Source organism: Phyllobates terribilis, unplaced genomic scaffold, assembly GCF_046119375.1.
Source record: "Phyllobates terribilis strain yellow unplaced genomic scaffold, ASM4611937v1 Scaffold_2__4_contigs__length_985480577, whole genome shotgun sequence".
Classification (NCBI taxonomy): Eukaryota; Metazoa; Chordata; class Amphibia; order Anura; family Dendrobatidae; genus Phyllobates; species Phyllobates terribilis.
The window spans coordinates 578,498,017-578,514,760 of record NW_027362762.1 but is presented as its reverse complement, the minus strand read 5'-3'; the positions used below and the strand labels follow the sequence as shown (position 1 = coordinate 578,514,760).

The window sequence follows — 16,744 nt, the reverse complement described above, 5'->3', positions numbered from 1 at the left end:
CAGCAATGTGTGCTTTGGTAGAAAAGGTATGGATGGCGCCAGGGTCCAGTACCCAGGCAGCCAGGCACACACAGTCTTGTATGAAGTGTGCACAACAACGTAGGGAAAGCTGTGAAGACCCCGCAGAAACACACCCCTCGTCCGCTCTACCGTTCCAGAGATTGCAGATTGACTATATACAATTACCACGAGTAGGGGTATACGAGTTCGTGCTTGTGTGTGTTGATCTCTTTTCAGGCTGGCCTGAGGCATATCCGGTGCAGAAAGCGACAGTAAAGATTACTGCTCAAAAACTCATGAATGAGGTGGTATGTAGATATGGGGTTCCTGAAGTGATTGAAAGTGATAGAGGTACACAGATCATGAGAGAGATCTTAAAGTCTTTGGGAATTGAGCAGGGTTTACACACACCTTATCAACCACATAGTAGTGGGAAGGTAGAAAGACTGAATGGGACATTAAAGTTAAAGATTAAGAAGGCAAAAGAGGAAACCAGCAAACCATGGACCGAATGCTTGCCTCTAGCTCTTTTCTCAATTAGGTACACTCCAAGTATAAGAACAGGTCTCAATCCATATGAGATACTTTTTGGTTCAGTACCTAGAACAGGGTTATATTTCCCACAGTCACTTCAGATGCAGAATGACAGCCTGACTAGCTATGTGCCAGCCTTGCATAATCCCCTAAACAGTGCATAAAGAGGTGTATTCTTCCATTCCAGACCCAGAATCAGTGTCTGGAACACATGATCTCAAGCCTGGAGACTGGGTGGTCCTAAAAAGACAAGTCAGAAAAAGCCTTGATCCAAGATTTGATGGGCCATTCCGAGTTCTTCTGACCACAGCAACTTCGGTGAAGCTTGAGGGAAAATCCACTTGGATTCACGCCAGCCACTGTAAACGAGTCACTCCACCAGCAGAATGATGACCATTTTACCAGTTCTAATGGGGATAGTGGTGGCATTGCCTCTTGCAAAGACATTAAATGAAGTTCTGAATGATGACTGAGATAATAAATTCATTAGACATCATCAAGTACTTTTAAAAGACACGAGTACATTAGCAAAAGACTGTTGGATTTGCACTCACAGCCCTGTGAGCTCTAATACTATGCCTTATTTAGCCATTCCAGTGACTGAAAGAAATGTTCTATTTGAGTAACCGCACTTTTCCCACTAAGCTAGATAACAACAGGAAAGAGAGCTGTAGGTTCGCCTGTAGCTGCATGGGTGACTGAGCCGTGGTTGTTGTTCAGCAGGAGTGGTCCGTCTCTAAGACAGACAGGAATGCCTTGGGCTTCTAGTCGTGCTGACCTCTCCTGTTATCCGGACTTCACCTCTTGCAGCTGCATCCAGATAAGATCCAGAGACGTCGCTTTCTCTACAGTATTCTGAGTGTAATGAGTCTGTACCGACATCACACAGCGTGTAGTGGTCGATGCCACGCTCAATCCTGAGCTTCACTGTGTAAACGTCACCTTGGAAAGACTGATATCAGGTATTATGTCAAATGACACTCAGTATCAGGAAGAGATTATGGACATATTAAGCTCCACCTTGTTGTACTAGTCTATTCAATAACACTGTTATGGGAGCACCGGAGAGTTTGTACATTGTATGTGGACATCAGGCCTACAAGTGGTTACCTAATAACTTCACAGGGGTCTGCACACCGGCCTTCCTGACCCCATCAACCTTTATAGTGCCTCACACCAGAGTAAATGTTAAAGCAATCAGTCTACAAACATTATACAGACGAGCTGCAGACAATCCCAGACCCAAGGGTAAACCGCATCTTGTAGAAATGGGGGTGGCAAATAAGATTGTGAGCAGCATATTGATTTACCCGTCCATAACGCAGATGGGATAAGCTGGTAGAGGCGACTGATTATCTAGATCAGGGTTCCCCAACTCCAGTCCTCAAGGCCCACCAACAGGTCATGTTTTCAGGATTTCCTTAGTATTGCACAGGCAATAATTCCATCACCTGTGCAATACTAAGGAAATCCTGAAAACATGACCTGTTGGTGGGCCTTGAGGACTGGAGTTGGGGAACCCTGATCTAGATGACCAGATCTTCCAAGTGCTTGATGTCCTTAATGCATCTAATATAATACAGAAGCAGCTAATTGTAGTCCCTGACAACACACCATAGTGCTGGACCACCTGACCGCTATGGTGGGATGTGTCAGATCATTGGTCCCGCATGTTGTCATTACATGGACGTTATGGGAAATCTCCAGGTTAGGACTGATATACAGAAGATAATCGAGATAAGGGATAAGTGGTTACAGGAACATGACACAAACCAGGAGTCCTGGTGGGAGAAACATTCTCTTTCCTGAATCCCACCAATTGGTTCAAGGGTCTAGGTGGGGGGGGTCTCAGGAATTATACATGTATGCAATTATTATTATTATGCTTGTTGATATATGTAGCCGTAAAAGCGCTGATGTATTTCGCTCACAGTTGCTTCCGAAGTGGACAGTTTGATTTCACAGAAGTTTAATTTACTTGAAGTTATATTCTGTTGTTTAAGTGTTCCCTTTATTTTTTTGAGCAGTATATAAGTGTATATAAATAAATATATTATATATATATATATATATATATGTATATATGTATATATATATATATATATATATATGTGTATTTATTTTTTTGTGATTTTTTTTGTAAAATATTTTTACAATTTTTGCACTGACAGACAAACTTGCTACACCATGCTCTGAGCATGCTGTAGCAATTTTGCTAGCTCTGGTGACCCGGATGTCATCATGACGACATCGGGTCACCATGGTAATGATCGAGCCTCCGCGATGATGTCGCAGGGCGCCGATCGGAAGGCAGAGGGGGGCTTCCTCCCTCTTCCTGCTCTCTAAATGCTGCGATCGATATTGATTACAGTATCTAGGGGGTTCGCGCGAACATATCCTCTGTGAAGGCAAAATCGCATGGACGTATCCATACATCCAAGGTCGTTAAGTACGAACCAACCTGGACGTATTGATAAGTCTAAGCTCGTAAAGTGGTCAAAGGGGTTTTCCGGTTTCAGAAAAGTCCTGTTGCCCAGCTGTTTCTTTTAAAACAAAAACCCAAACCTGTGCTTAACTCGCCCTCACAAGGTGCCAACGACAAGTCTCCACCATAGTTCCCAAGTGTCTTTTATTGTTTGCAGTGCTGACAACACATCCATACCAGGGCTCCAAGCAGCTTGTGTCATCACCTTGTGTAGAGCCACTGAGTTCAGGTAGTCATCAGCCCTGCAGATAATAAGACACCGGGAGCAGCTGCAGGATCTGAGTGCTGGATCCAGGGAAGTTGAGTAAAGCCCTTTTTGTTTTATTTGAAAACAAATTGCATCAGGGAAACGAGTTTTCCAAAACAGGAAAACCCCTTTCTGACATTGGATGAACTTGAGCGACCAATATCGGGTCCCAGTTTTTAATGCTGGCTTTGTACTGATCTGGAGAATCATGCTACCAGGTTATTTTTACTGCACAGTGAACGCTGTAAAAACAAAACCCAACACATTGTGTAACTGCTATTTTTGCACCATTGTGAGGTGTGTGTCGGTTCACCAAAGTGATATAATTGTGTAAATCTGTATCCACACCAGTATAACACTGTACTTGTTGTAAATAGAATTGCTTCTTTAACAAAAATGTCGATGTTGTCAAAGTATTGTTGAAAGATTGTGTATATATTTTGATGTAAGGTTTTAACTCTGAATAATTTAAAATACAATGCATTACATGATTATATAGGGACTAGCTATTGAACCCATTCTACCCGGGTGGCGAACATTTTTATTGGTATATGGTCCCCTATCCAGGTCCATGTGCTCCCCCCATCCTTTATCAATTAAATAAAAAAAAAAAAACACTCCTACTCACCATTCCATCGCCCCCCTTCAGGGGGTCGCCTGTGTTATTTTACTAAAATGGCGCCGGAATCAGCTCCTGCATAGAACTATATCGGGGCGCCATTTTAGTGATGACACATTTGCAGTGTGTATTCAACAAAACGGCACCGGAGTACGTGCGTGTGCATACCGCGCTGTCCGGCGCCATTTTGTTTAAGACACACTGCAAATGTGTCTTCAGTTAAATGACGCCGGATATCGTTCTATGCAGGAGCTGATTCAGATGCTGCACTCCTCTCCCGGCCTGAACAGGGGAGCCGCGGCAACACTCCTACTTATGGCGCCGGATTTCACGGTATGCGTTCAGTGCCTGCGCATACAGCGATCTCTGGCGCCATATACTCCTCTTACCTGTCACCTGTAACGGCTGATGTGTTCTTCTGTCTGGGGCCAGGTCGCGCAGGCGCATCGCACTTGCACAGCCTATAGAAGCTTCAGACAGACGGACACATCTCCCATTATATTATAGATGTAAGAATAAGCAGTTAATATACTGATTATAGGGAGTTCAGTGCATGCTGTTAGAGTGTAGTAACGGTGAAATTTGCCCAACAACCAAAAGGAGAGTTTGTGATTGGTCTAGCGCGTGTGTGGGGGGCTTAGTTAACGTCAACTGGGAAATCCCCTTAGTACAATTGAAATTACTTTACAGGAAGAAGTGGAGCGGCCATCTTGGGAGTAGTCTGATATATGTCCTGAACAGGAAAGGATGCGCTTGAAGGGAATTCAGCAGCACCTGCTTGTGAGAACAGTCCATTGACACCACAGAAGCGGCATATTGGAGCTGAGCTTGCTCGCGACCGGGACCTGTCCAGGTTTGAGGAGATTCTTGTCAGAAACGCTGTTAAGACACGATAAAGGCTGGGACCTACAGTAAAGGGATGTTGGACACCGCTGAGGAATTAAGCCACAAGCATCAATGGCACCGCTCAACGGTGAGTAATGAGAAATGAGTAGCTGTTCAAGCAACACAACATTTTGACGACAAAATATTTAAGGCTGAAATATAGTTAGTTAGGTATGTTGACTGCATCACACAACGTTTGTTGCTAATAACAGCGTCCAGAACTTTTGGATTCGCTGCCACAGTTTCTGTTTGTTTAACCCTGCTGTTATGTTCGGTCAAAAATTACCAAATTTGAAATTTTTTAAAAATATTCATTATGCGGTTCTGAAACTTGTGGTTAATTGACTTTTCCTCATTTGAGGAGTTCTTACTATGGGTATTTTTTTTGTTTACTTTTTGCTCCACTTTTTTTTTGTACTGTTCGGTCAAAAATGACGGATAGCCTTTTATACTAATCTCCAGCCATTTTTTGAGTAAAATAAAGGCGTTATAATCTCATTTTGGACTATATATTGCATCTACTACTATTTCTCAATTTATATAGGTCCTTTTGGTCCGTGCAGATTTACACATACATACATGTTCTAATTAAGATACAGCAGATGGATTCGCTTCCAGTATAGTTATATGCAAATTTTTTTTCGCTGTATCTTATTTACCCTGTTCATACATAAATAGTTCAATTCAGTTGTCAACATTTCACATTGCAAATGAAAAGATTGTCTTATTTTCCTTGTGTTCGCAGGTTCTATTACTGTGTTGGGAAAATCACTGGTTAGCCCATGTATCAAAGAAAGAAAAGTAACACCCAGAGATGATGGAGCGGCAGCCATTGTCCACAGGATCCAACGGCTTCCACCAGCAACGCAACCAGCCTAAAACGGAAGCAATGCACCTTCTGTCCAACATCAAGTGATCACAAAACAAATGGGATATGTTGCAGTTGTGTAAAGTACTTATGCAAAAGACATGTAAATTATACTTGTGACGAATGCAAACAGTAAATTTAGCACCGTGAACCTTATTTACCATTTTATGTAGAAAAGACTGAACTTTATTTTTTTATATATATAATTTACAGTTATATAAAGAATATTTTTTATGCGCAAATGTGCAATATGCATGAATATTGCAATTAGGCCATGTAACATTTTTTGATACAAAAAAATTAAGTTTTTGATTTAATTTTTCATTTATTTATGAACAACCATGTTCACATAAAGTATAATAATGCAACAGGTATTCAAATAAAACACTTAAATTAGCTAAAAATCAAGACTTTAATAGGTCCGGTCAAAAATGACAGTAACATTATAAGTGTATAGTAGTCCCAAACAGAACAGCAGGGTTAATAACTAAAAATTCCAATCCACAACACACTCCCGTCCACGCTTGAACTCTATTTTGTTATAGAAGAAGAAAGTTTCTGCGGAGCATTTTAGTACTGGACAGTTATTCAACTGCGTAAGACTTTAACCCCTTAAGGACCAGAGCATTTTCCGTTTTCGCTTTTTCGTTTTTTGCTCCCCTTGTTCCCAGAGCTATAGTGTTTTTATTTTTTGGTCAGTGTGGCCATGTGAGGGCTTATTTTTTGCGGGACGAGTTGTACTTTTCAACGCCATTACTAGTTTTACCATATCGTGTACGGGAAAAAAATTCCAAGCGCGGTAAAATAAAAAAAAAAGGGCAATACCACAGTTTTTTATTTATTTTTTTTACCACGTTCACTGAATGCTAAAACTGACCTGCCATTCTCATTCTCCAGGTCATTACGAGTTCGTAGACACAAAACATGTATAGGTTCTTTTATATTTAAGTGGTGAAAAAAAATTCCAAAATTTGGTAAAAAAAGAAAAAAAAAATACGCCATTTTCTAAGACCTGTAGAGTCTCCATTTTTCGGGATCTGGGGCTGGGTGAGGGCTTATTTTTTGCACGCCGGGCTGACGTTTTTATTGATAACATTTTGGGGTAGATCCGATGTTTTGATCGCCCGTTATTGCATTTTATTGCAATTTTGCGGCGACCAAAAAACGTAATTCTGGCGTTAAGAATTTTTTTCTCATTACGCCGTTTACTGTTTGGATTAATTCTTTTATTATATTGATAGATTGGGCGATTATGAACTCGGCGATACCAAATATGTCTATGTAGGGTTTTTGGTTTAATATTTTAATTTGAATGGGGCGAAAGGAGGGTGATTTAAACTTTTATATTTTTTTTATATTTTTAAAAAAAGTTTTTTTTTTTTTTTCACTTCTTGCATGCTTCCATAATCTCCATAGGAGACTAGAAGCAGCAACTATCCGATCGCCTCTGCTACATACAGGGGATCAGCATATCCCCTGCATATAGCAGAATTGGTCCTGTGCTATGAGCACCGACCACTAGGTGGCGCTCATAGCGACCAGCTCATGACAACCACAGGCGTCTGCTGCAGACCCTGGGTTGTTATGCCCACCCATCGGTGACCCGCGATCACGTGACGGGGGTCGCCGATGGGTGGGGCTTATGACGCGCTACCCGGAAGCGCACGTTAAATGCCGCTGTCGGAGATTGACAGCGGCATTTAACATGTTAACAGCCGCGGGTGGATCGCGATTCCACCCGGGGCTGTTGCGGGCACATGTCAGCTGTAAGAATCAGCTGACATGTGCTCGGTTCAGTGCGGGCTCAGTGCAGCAGCCCTCACTGAACCGGGGGATGCAATTTGAACGTACTAAGACGTCATGGGTTGCAAAGGGGTTAATTACCGCTAAACTACCGTCACTGTAGTTTTTTTTGGGTATCTTCGATTCAGTTGAGGACGGACTGTTGCTCTGAGTTTGCTGTAGACACCATGGGAAGGGAGAGGGAAATTTGGTTGGGGAAACAGAAGAAATATTTCTAAGATTGTAAACTTCAGTGCTCTACCGAAGGCTAGCCTGTACGTTACACTCATACAATTAATCCAATTATCAGGGTGTAAAACGGTAATAGGCAGCCGGTTTAGACCGGCACATCAGCAAGCAAATCTGTAGAAAAATAGTAAATACAGATTGCTTAGGTGCCATGCAGTATAGCACACACGTTCCAGCCGTTGGCTAATGTCTACATAAAGTTTAAATGTTTTCTATTGTCCAGGTAAAAATATTCAGTTAAATAAGTAAAATAGTTCTTTTGGGAACGAGCTGTGTAAGAGTTGGTTTTCTCGCCCGTGGCTCTGCCGTGTCAAGAATACCACTTCCGGTACATGCCTTCACCATTTTACTGCACTTGGAATATTTTTTCTTGTTTACATTGAAAGGTAAAATGATTAGTTTACGGAAAACTACAACTCATTTTGCAAAAAAAAAAAAAAGCTTTCATATGGATATGTCGCCAGAAAAAAAAAAGTTATGGCTTTAAAGCGCAATGGGAAGGGGTTAATGACAAATATGAATATGCTAAATACAGAAAAAGCAGTGTATGGGTGAAGTGTTTTCTCCAATAAACTTATTTTAGCATTTAGTTGAGCTGACTAAGCTTTATCAATACTTTACATATCATAAAAGGACACAAAAAAGGTTAATAGAAGCTTTACTAGTGCCATCTAAAAAAAAAATAAAACTAAATAAATACTGTAAACTGGAGATCAAACATGATATTGCAGTCAATTCTAATTGATACGTCATGCTAATGTAGACGACACAAGCCGCTGAGCCCACTGACTGGCTTCAGCGATCATGTGGACTGTAGTCGAGACGTCACCGCTGCAGGACATACACAAAGAGGACAGACAGCGGCAGAGATTCATCACTGCACCTGCACAGGGTTGAGTGATTATGATTTTATCTAGTGCAATCAAATTAAATACATTAAAAAACAAAACCTTTAAAAGTGATTGTGCACTTCAAACAACATGTAATTGTTAACTTGTCCGGTGATTTCATTAAAGGGAACCTGTCACGTCCTAGTAGCTATGTACACTGCCCCCATACGCATTTACACACATCGGGCCGCTGGTCCGGCGCGTGTGCACTGAGGCTGTGTCATTACCAGCTTCAGTGCGCACACGCTGTGATCTGTGGCTCCCGGCGCGTGTGCAGTCAATGTATCTTGCAGTCACCGCATGCGCAGTGACCGCACGATACAAACCACCACAAACATAGCGCTCGCCAGGAGCAGTATTCAAATGTCATGAGCGGTGCCAGCACTGGCTAAATATGGCGCCAGCAGTGACTGAATCTGAGAATCACACCCCTATGACTGAATACGAGCAGGTAGGATAAAGTATATAAAATGTTATAAAATCATTATAATACCAACAATTTTCATGAAAACAGCTTGTTAGTGATGCACATTGCATCACTAACAAACCTATGGGGGCAGTGATGATAGTAACTAGGACTTGACAGGTTCCCTTTAAACATATTGGACAGAGCTACAGGTTTCCCACATAAAAAAAAAAATAATGTCCTGACAGTTTCCAAAAGGCACTTAACCACCACTTTAGTTGCGCTTCCGTGTAATGTTGCAGACATTTCAAAATTATATGAACAATGGAACTAGCAATAATTTAAAACAATGACTTCTTACCTGCTATAAGAGGTGGATTTTGCACTATTACTCTGGAAATCAGAGAAAGAATCATCAATGGATCCAGATTTTGAAGCATCTTGAAAGTCTTGGAAATCATCATCATCTGTTTTAAAAAGCTATACAAAGCAACAATAAAGACACTTGTGAGATAGCTTCTTTTAGATCTCATGATCACCATCCCAAACGTTTGGTTTATCATAAATATTTTATCAATACAGTCTAATTCTCAAAAGCTCAGCTACATCCGTAGGTGTTAGAAGCAGATGATGACTGAATAAAATAAACATTTTCTGCGAGTAAAGATGTGTGCTCAGCTCTTAAGCCCGCATCAAAGACAGGGACCTGACATTAGACATACCAGTATGTCCAAAATCGGTAAGTGGTTAACAGCCTTGTAACTCAAACCTGAATTCTTTGGAAAATAGATTATTGTATCAGACTTTAGAACTTCTTTATTTTTTTTTATGAATAAGCTTTACATTAATTATTTTGAAAGCAGTTTCTCGCTTAAATTTTAATTCTTACATTCCATACTTGAGACCAAAAGTAACACTGGTGCCTACCGGTTGAGTGGATGATGATGGCATGAAAGAGTGCTGTGCGGCATCGCCTAGAGCAGTTGATGTACTCTTCATTGTAACTGTTGGCTGGCTAACTTCAAGAGGCTTAGTCACAGACGGCCTTGATGGGGTAACATGTAGTTGATCCATTGGACTTGGAAAAGTTGCTGGAAAGCTACTTAAAGTTGGTATAGGTGCAGATGTAAACTGATTCAGTACGTCCATATTCATGGCACAGTCTCCTCTCTGCTTTGTAAAAATAGATAATAAAGTTAAAATGTAATGATCATGGCTATTAAATCTGATTAAGGAGATTTCATATTTTTAATTTATTTGATGTATGTTAGCTAGCACAAAAAAAATAAAATCTTATTATTTACTCACTCTACGCAATTACAGCGATTTGTCTCTGACACAAACCCTGGTCACTGTGCCCAAAGACATCACAAGTCGCTGAGCAAGGGTGATGTGCACTGTAGTTGGACCTCTGGTTTTATATTTCCCTAGTGCTAGTTAATGTGCGTTAAAACATTGGATATGGAGAATCCCTATAAAATGTCTCTCCACCTTAAACATAATGCAATTGTTATTTTCTCTGCTGATTCATTTATTAACATATCAACCAGAGCACCAGGTTTCCCACAGAGATTTAAGAAATAATGTCCTGGCAGACTTCAAAGGGCATTGATGAACTACCTCAGCAGTTGCTAGCATTTAAATGATCCTGAAAAAAATGTTACCTGGGTAATGCCAATCATAGCAAGGACAATATAGAGTTCTTCTTTTGTAAGTTTCCCAGGAGTGGTTTTATTTGCCATTCCCCAAATCTGTCCTAAAATTTCTCGAGGAAGGCCAGAGGATAGGAGAATTGGATACAACTTGGCTGTGTCTATTCCTGATGTGGAAAGTGTTGATTCTAAAATACTTCTGTAAAGATCTAATAAAGAAAAAAAAACAATTTAAAATTCATAGAGATCAACCCCTTAACCCCCGAGGGTAGTTTGCACGTTAATGACCAGGCCAATTTTTACAATTCTGACCACTGTCACTTTATGAGGTAATTACTCTGGAACGCTTCAACGGATCCCCCTGATTCTGAGATTGTTTTTTCGTGACATATTCATGATAGTGGTAAAATTTCTTCAATATCACTTAGGTTTATTTGTGAAAAAAACGGAAATTTGGCGAAAATTTTGAAAATTTTGCAATTTTCAAAATTTGAATTTTCATGCCCTTAAATCAGAGAGATATGTCACACAAAAGAGTTAATAAATAACATTTCCCACATGTCTACTTTACATCAGCACAATTTTGGAACCAAAATTATTTTTTTGTTAGGGAGCTATAAGGGTTAAAAGTTGACCAGCGATTTCTCATTTTTCCAACAAAATTTACAAAACCATTTTTTTAGGGACCACATCACATTTGAAGTCACTTTGAGGGGTCTTTATGACAGAAAATACCCAAAAGTGACACCATTCTAAAAACTGCACCCCTCAAGGTGCTCAAAACCACATTCAAGAACTTTATTAACCCTTCAGGTGCTTCACAGAAATTTTTGGAATGTGGAAGAAAAAAAATGAACATTTAACTTTTTTCACAAAAATGTTACTTTAGACCCAATTTTTTTTATTTTCACAGGGGTAACAAGAAAAAATGGACCCCAAAATTTGTTGTGCAATTTCCCCTGGGCACGCAGATACCCAATATGTGGGGAAAAAACACTGTTTGGGCGCACGGCAGGGCTCGGAAGGGAAGGAGCGCCATTTGACTTTTTGATTGTAAAATTTGCTTGAATACTTAGCGGACGCCATGTTGCGTTTGGAGAGCCCCTGTGTGCCCAAACATTGGAGCTCCCCCACAAGTGACCCCATTTTGGAAACTAGACCCCCCAAGGCACCTATCTAGATGCATAGTGAGCACTTGGAATCCCCAGGTGCTTCACAAATTGATTCATAAAAATGAAAAAGTGAAAAAAAAAAAACACTTTTTCATTTTTATGAATCAATTTGTGAAGCACCTGGGGGTTCCAAGTGCTCACCATGCATCTAGATAGGTGCCTTGGGGGGTCTAGTTTCCAAAATGGGGTCACTTGTGGGGGGAGCTCCAATGTTTGGGCACGCAGTAGCTCTCCAAACGCAACATGGCGTCCGCTAACAATTTGAGCCGATTTTCCATTCAATTTGTTAGCGGACACCATGTCGCGTTTGGAGAGCCCGTGATGTGCCTAAACAGTGGAGCTCCCCCACGAGTGACCCCATTTTGGAAACTATACCCCTCAAGGATTTTATTAAGGTGTATAGTGAACATTTTAAACCCAGAGGTACGACACAGAATTTGATAACATTGGGTCATCATATTGAATAAGTTGTCATTAGTCTTGAGTGCAAGTGCTCGCTACTTGAGTTTGCATCGGGGACCCAGGTATGCACCATGTACTGCGTGTGCTCGAGTGACATGCTCGAGTCCCTGCCCCGCATGTTTCAAGGTTATTAGACACCCAAAAAAAAACATGCGGGGATCGCTCGTGCATGGAAGGCAATCCCCGCAAAGTTTTTTTGGCCGCGAAGCATATGGGGCGGAGACTCGAGCATGTCACTCAAATACCCACGATACTCAATGCATACCAGAGCACCCGATGCAAACTCAAGTAGCGAGCACTTGTGCTCAACACTAGTCGCCATATCGTCATCTTTTTTTCTTACTTTTGAAAAAAATCCCAACCCCATCACAACCCTAACCCCAAACCCAGCCCTAACCCTAACCCAACCCTAACCCGAGAGTTTACTTTTGACGCCGTTCCTCGTGCGGTATAAGTGATTAGACGACTTTATTCTTCGGGTCGGTGTGATTACAGCGATACCAGAATCATATGGGGTTTTTATGACTGACAGCTGTCACACACTAAAAGACGCATTTTTTGTAAAATCTAGTTTTTGCATCGCCATATTTTGAGAGCTATAATTTTTCCAGATTTTGGCAGACAGTCATGTGACGGCTCGTTTTTTGCGGGATGAGTTGACGTTGTTATTGGTGCCATTTTCAGGCACGTGACATTTTTTGATCGCTTTCTATTCCGATTTTTTGGAGGCAGAATAAACAAAAACCAACAATTCAGGAATTGTTTTTTTTGTTTTTTTTTATTCTGTTCCGCATGTGGTAAAATTGATAAGGTAGCTTTATTCTTCGGATCAGTACGTTTACAGCGGTACCACATTTATATCGTTTTTCTATGTTTTGCACTTTTACATAATAAAAGCAATTTTATAGAAAAAAATATTTTTTAGCATAGCTTTATTCTGAGAGCTATAACTTTTTTATTTTTCGGCTAATGGAGCTGTATGTCGGCTTCTTTTTGGACGAGATGACGTTTTCAGCGGTACCATTTTTATTTATAGTTGTATTTTTGATCGCGTGTTATTCCATTTTTTGTTTGGCGGTATGGTGATAAAGCATTGTTTTTTGCTTCGTTTTTTTTTTTTTTTTTTTTACCGTGTTCACTGAAGGGGTTAACTAGTGGGACAGTTTTATAGGTCAGGTTGTTCCGGACGCGGCGATACCAAATATGTGTACTTTTATTGTTTTGGTTTTTTTATAATAATATTTATTGATGGGTACATTATATATTTTTATTTTTGGTGGATTATTTTTTTTATTTTTTTTATATTTTTGCAATTTTTTTTATTTATTTTTCACTTTCTGAAAGTTTATATACTTTATTACTTTGTCCCACTATGGGACGTTCACTTTTTTTTTCTCTGATCGCCTGCATGGCACAGGAATGCAGCACCATCCCTGTGCCATGCAGGCTGTCAGCGCTGGACAGGGAGGGGATTGTTTGGAGATGCACTGCGCATGTCCAAACAATCTTCCTGCTGTCTGGTGACCCGGATGTTGTCATGACGACATCGGGTCGTCATGGCAACACCCAGGAAGCCGAATCAGTCAGGGCTGGAAGCCGGAAGAGGAGGCGAGTATCTGCGATCACCTCCCCTTGCCACCGCAAGCAGCATCGCGGGGGGTTAATGTGCTGGGAGCGGTGCAGGACCGCTCCCTGCACATAGTATCGGGTGTCAGCTGTGACAATCAGCTGACACCCAGCGGCGATCGCGCCCGCACAGCCTGTGTGCGCGCGCGATCGCCATGACGTACTAATACGGGTCTGGCTCTTAAGTCCCAGGGCACAGACGCGTATTAGTACGTCAAATGTTGTTAAGGGGTTAAAGCTATTTTTTTCATGGAAGAAAAAAAAAATGAAAATGTTACTAATTAAAAGCGGTGGACTGGTAACTAAAATCTATTTCTATCTATCTATCTATCTATCTATCTTTACACTTTTGCAATGTGCTTTATTACAAAACACTAAGGTTACTTACTAGTAGCCGTTTTTTTCTGGAACCCATCACAGCACACCCGAGAGAGAGGGATCCGACCCACCAAGGACAGGAAACTGTCTGAAATAAAAGGGCGGTACCTCTCCCCCGCTTCAGTTGGTTACAGAGCATTGAGAGGACCTCCATAACCAAACCTACATCACACAAGCACCAAACTATAGTGCACACCCATATGGTGAGAAAAAAAAGGGTGGGGTGGGGGGTTAATATAAGGGCGCTGTCATGTGTTCTGGAAAAAACAGCTACAGGTAAGTAACCTTAGTGTTTCCCCTTCACCCATGACAGCACACCTGAGAGATTTTTGGAGAATGTGAAGGACCTTAGGGAGGTACCACCACCTGAAGCACCCTTCTCCCAATGGTAAGGTTAGCAGGAGGAGGACAGATCCAACCTATAGTGCTTAAAAAAGGTGGACGGTGTGGACTATGTAGCAGCCTTATATATCTGGTCTATTGATGCCTCTGCTCTTTCTGCCCATGAGGTCGCCACAGCTCTGGTGGAGTGAGCCTTGATACTACACTGTGTGCAGAATTATTAGGCAAATGAGTATTTTGATCACATGATACTTTTTATACATGTTGTCCTACTCCAAGCTGCATAGGCCTGAGAACCAACTACCAATTAAGTAAATCTGGTGATGTGCATCTCTATAATGAGGAGGGGTGTTGACTAATGACATCAACACCCTATATAAGGTGTGCTTCAGTATTAGGAAACTTCCTTTCCTTTGGCAAAATGGGTCAGAAGAGAGATTTGATGGGCTCTGAAAAGTTCAAAATTGTGAGATGTCTTGCAGAGGGATGCAGCAGTCTTGAAATTTCCAAACTTTTGAAGCGTGATCACCGAACAATCAAGCGTTTCATGGCAAATAGCCAACAGGGTCGCAAGAAGTGTGTTGGCCAAAAAAGGCGCAAAATAACTGCCCATTAATTGAGGAAAATCAAGCGTGAAGCTGCCAAGATGCCATTCGCCACCAGTTTTGCCATATTTCAGAGTTGCAACATTACTGGAGTATCAAAAAGCACAAGGTGTGCGATACTCAGGGACATGGCCAAGGTAAGGAAGGCTGAAAAACGACCACCTTTGAACAAGAAACATAAAATGTCAAGAATGGGCCAAGAAATATCTTAAGACTGATTTTTCAAAGGTTTTATGGACTGATGAAATGAGAGTGACTCTTGATGGGCCAGATGGATGGACCAGATGCTGGATCAGTAAAGGGCAGAGCTCCACTCCGACTCAGACACCAGCAAGGTGGAGGTGGGGAACTGGTATGGGCTGGTATCATCAAAGATGAACTTGTGGGACCTTTTCGGGTTGAGGATGGAGTGAAGCTCAACTCCCAGACCTACTGCCAGTTTCTGGAAGACAACTTCAAGAAGTGGTACAGGAAGAAGTCCGTATCATTCAAGAAAAACATGATTTTCATGCAGGACAATGCTCCATCACATGTATCCAACTACTCCACAGCGTAGCTGGCTAGTAAAGGTCTAAAAGAAGAAAAAATAATGACATGGCCCCCTTGTTCACCTGATCTGAACCCCATAGAGAACCTGTGGTCCATCATAAAATGTGAGATCTACAGGGAGGGAAAACAGTACACCTCTCGGAACAGTGTCTGGGAGGCTGTGGTGGCTGCTGCACGCAATGTTGATCGAAAACAGATCAAGCAACTGACAGAATCTATGGATGGAAGGCTGTTGAGTGTCATCATAAAGAAAGGTGGCTATATTGATCACTATTTTTTGGGTTTTTGCCTTTGAATGTCAGAAATGTTTATTTCTAAATTTTGTGCACCGATATTGGTTTACCTGGTGAAAATAAACAAGTGAGATGGGATTATATTTGGTTTTTATTAAGTTGCCTAATAATTCGGCACAGTAATAGTTACCTGCACAAACAAATATCCTCCTAAGATAGCCAAATCTAAAAAAATCCCACTCCAACTTCCAAAAATATTAAGCTTGGATATTTATGAGTCTTTTGGGTTGATTGAGAACATAGTTGTTGATCAATAATAAAAATAATCCTCTAAAATACAACTTGCCTAATAATTCTGCACATAGTGTATATGGGACTGGAGCACCAATAGACGTGTAGGCTATACTAATGGCCTCGCTAAGCCACCTAGCGATGGTACATTTTGATACTCCGCAGCCCTTCCTATTCCCGATAGGCTAGAAACAGGAAATAATCTTTCCTCCACTGACTGGTCATGCATATGTACTGTAATAGCGACCTCCTAACATCTGGATTATGAAATCTAGCTTCTCCTAAATTATTAGGAATGTTGCAAAATTATCGGAGTACGATGGAATCTTGATACTACTTTAGAGAGATAGGCTGGATCTGGCCTTAGAACAATTCTGTCTTCATATATTTGGGTATATGGAGGATTCCCTGAAAGGGCCCACAGGTCACTTCGCCTACAAGCTGATGTTAAGGCCACTAATAGAATAGT

The 16,744-nt window shown here is 41.1% G+C and overlaps 1 protein-coding gene across 2 annotated transcripts in view; it reads right to left on the bottom strand.

The window, feature by feature from the left end:
* Positions 1-16,744, bottom strand: part of SYNRG (synergin gamma) — a 270,799-nt gene that overhangs the window by 218,656 nt on the left and 35,399 nt on the right. The window contains exons 8-10 of one of the 2 annotated variants that reach the window (XM_073666404.1): positions 10,630-10,826; positions 9,893-10,138; positions 9,327-9,445 (exon numbers count right to left, since the gene is read on the bottom strand). In XM_073666404.1, the coding sequence (XP_073522505.1) occupies positions 9,327-9,445; positions 9,893-10,138; positions 10,630-10,826 (562 nt within the window). The remainder of the gene's footprint in view (positions 1-9,326; positions 9,446-9,892; positions 10,139-10,629; positions 10,827-16,744) is intronic. The other variant, XM_073666405.1, reaches the window with a different exon arrangement.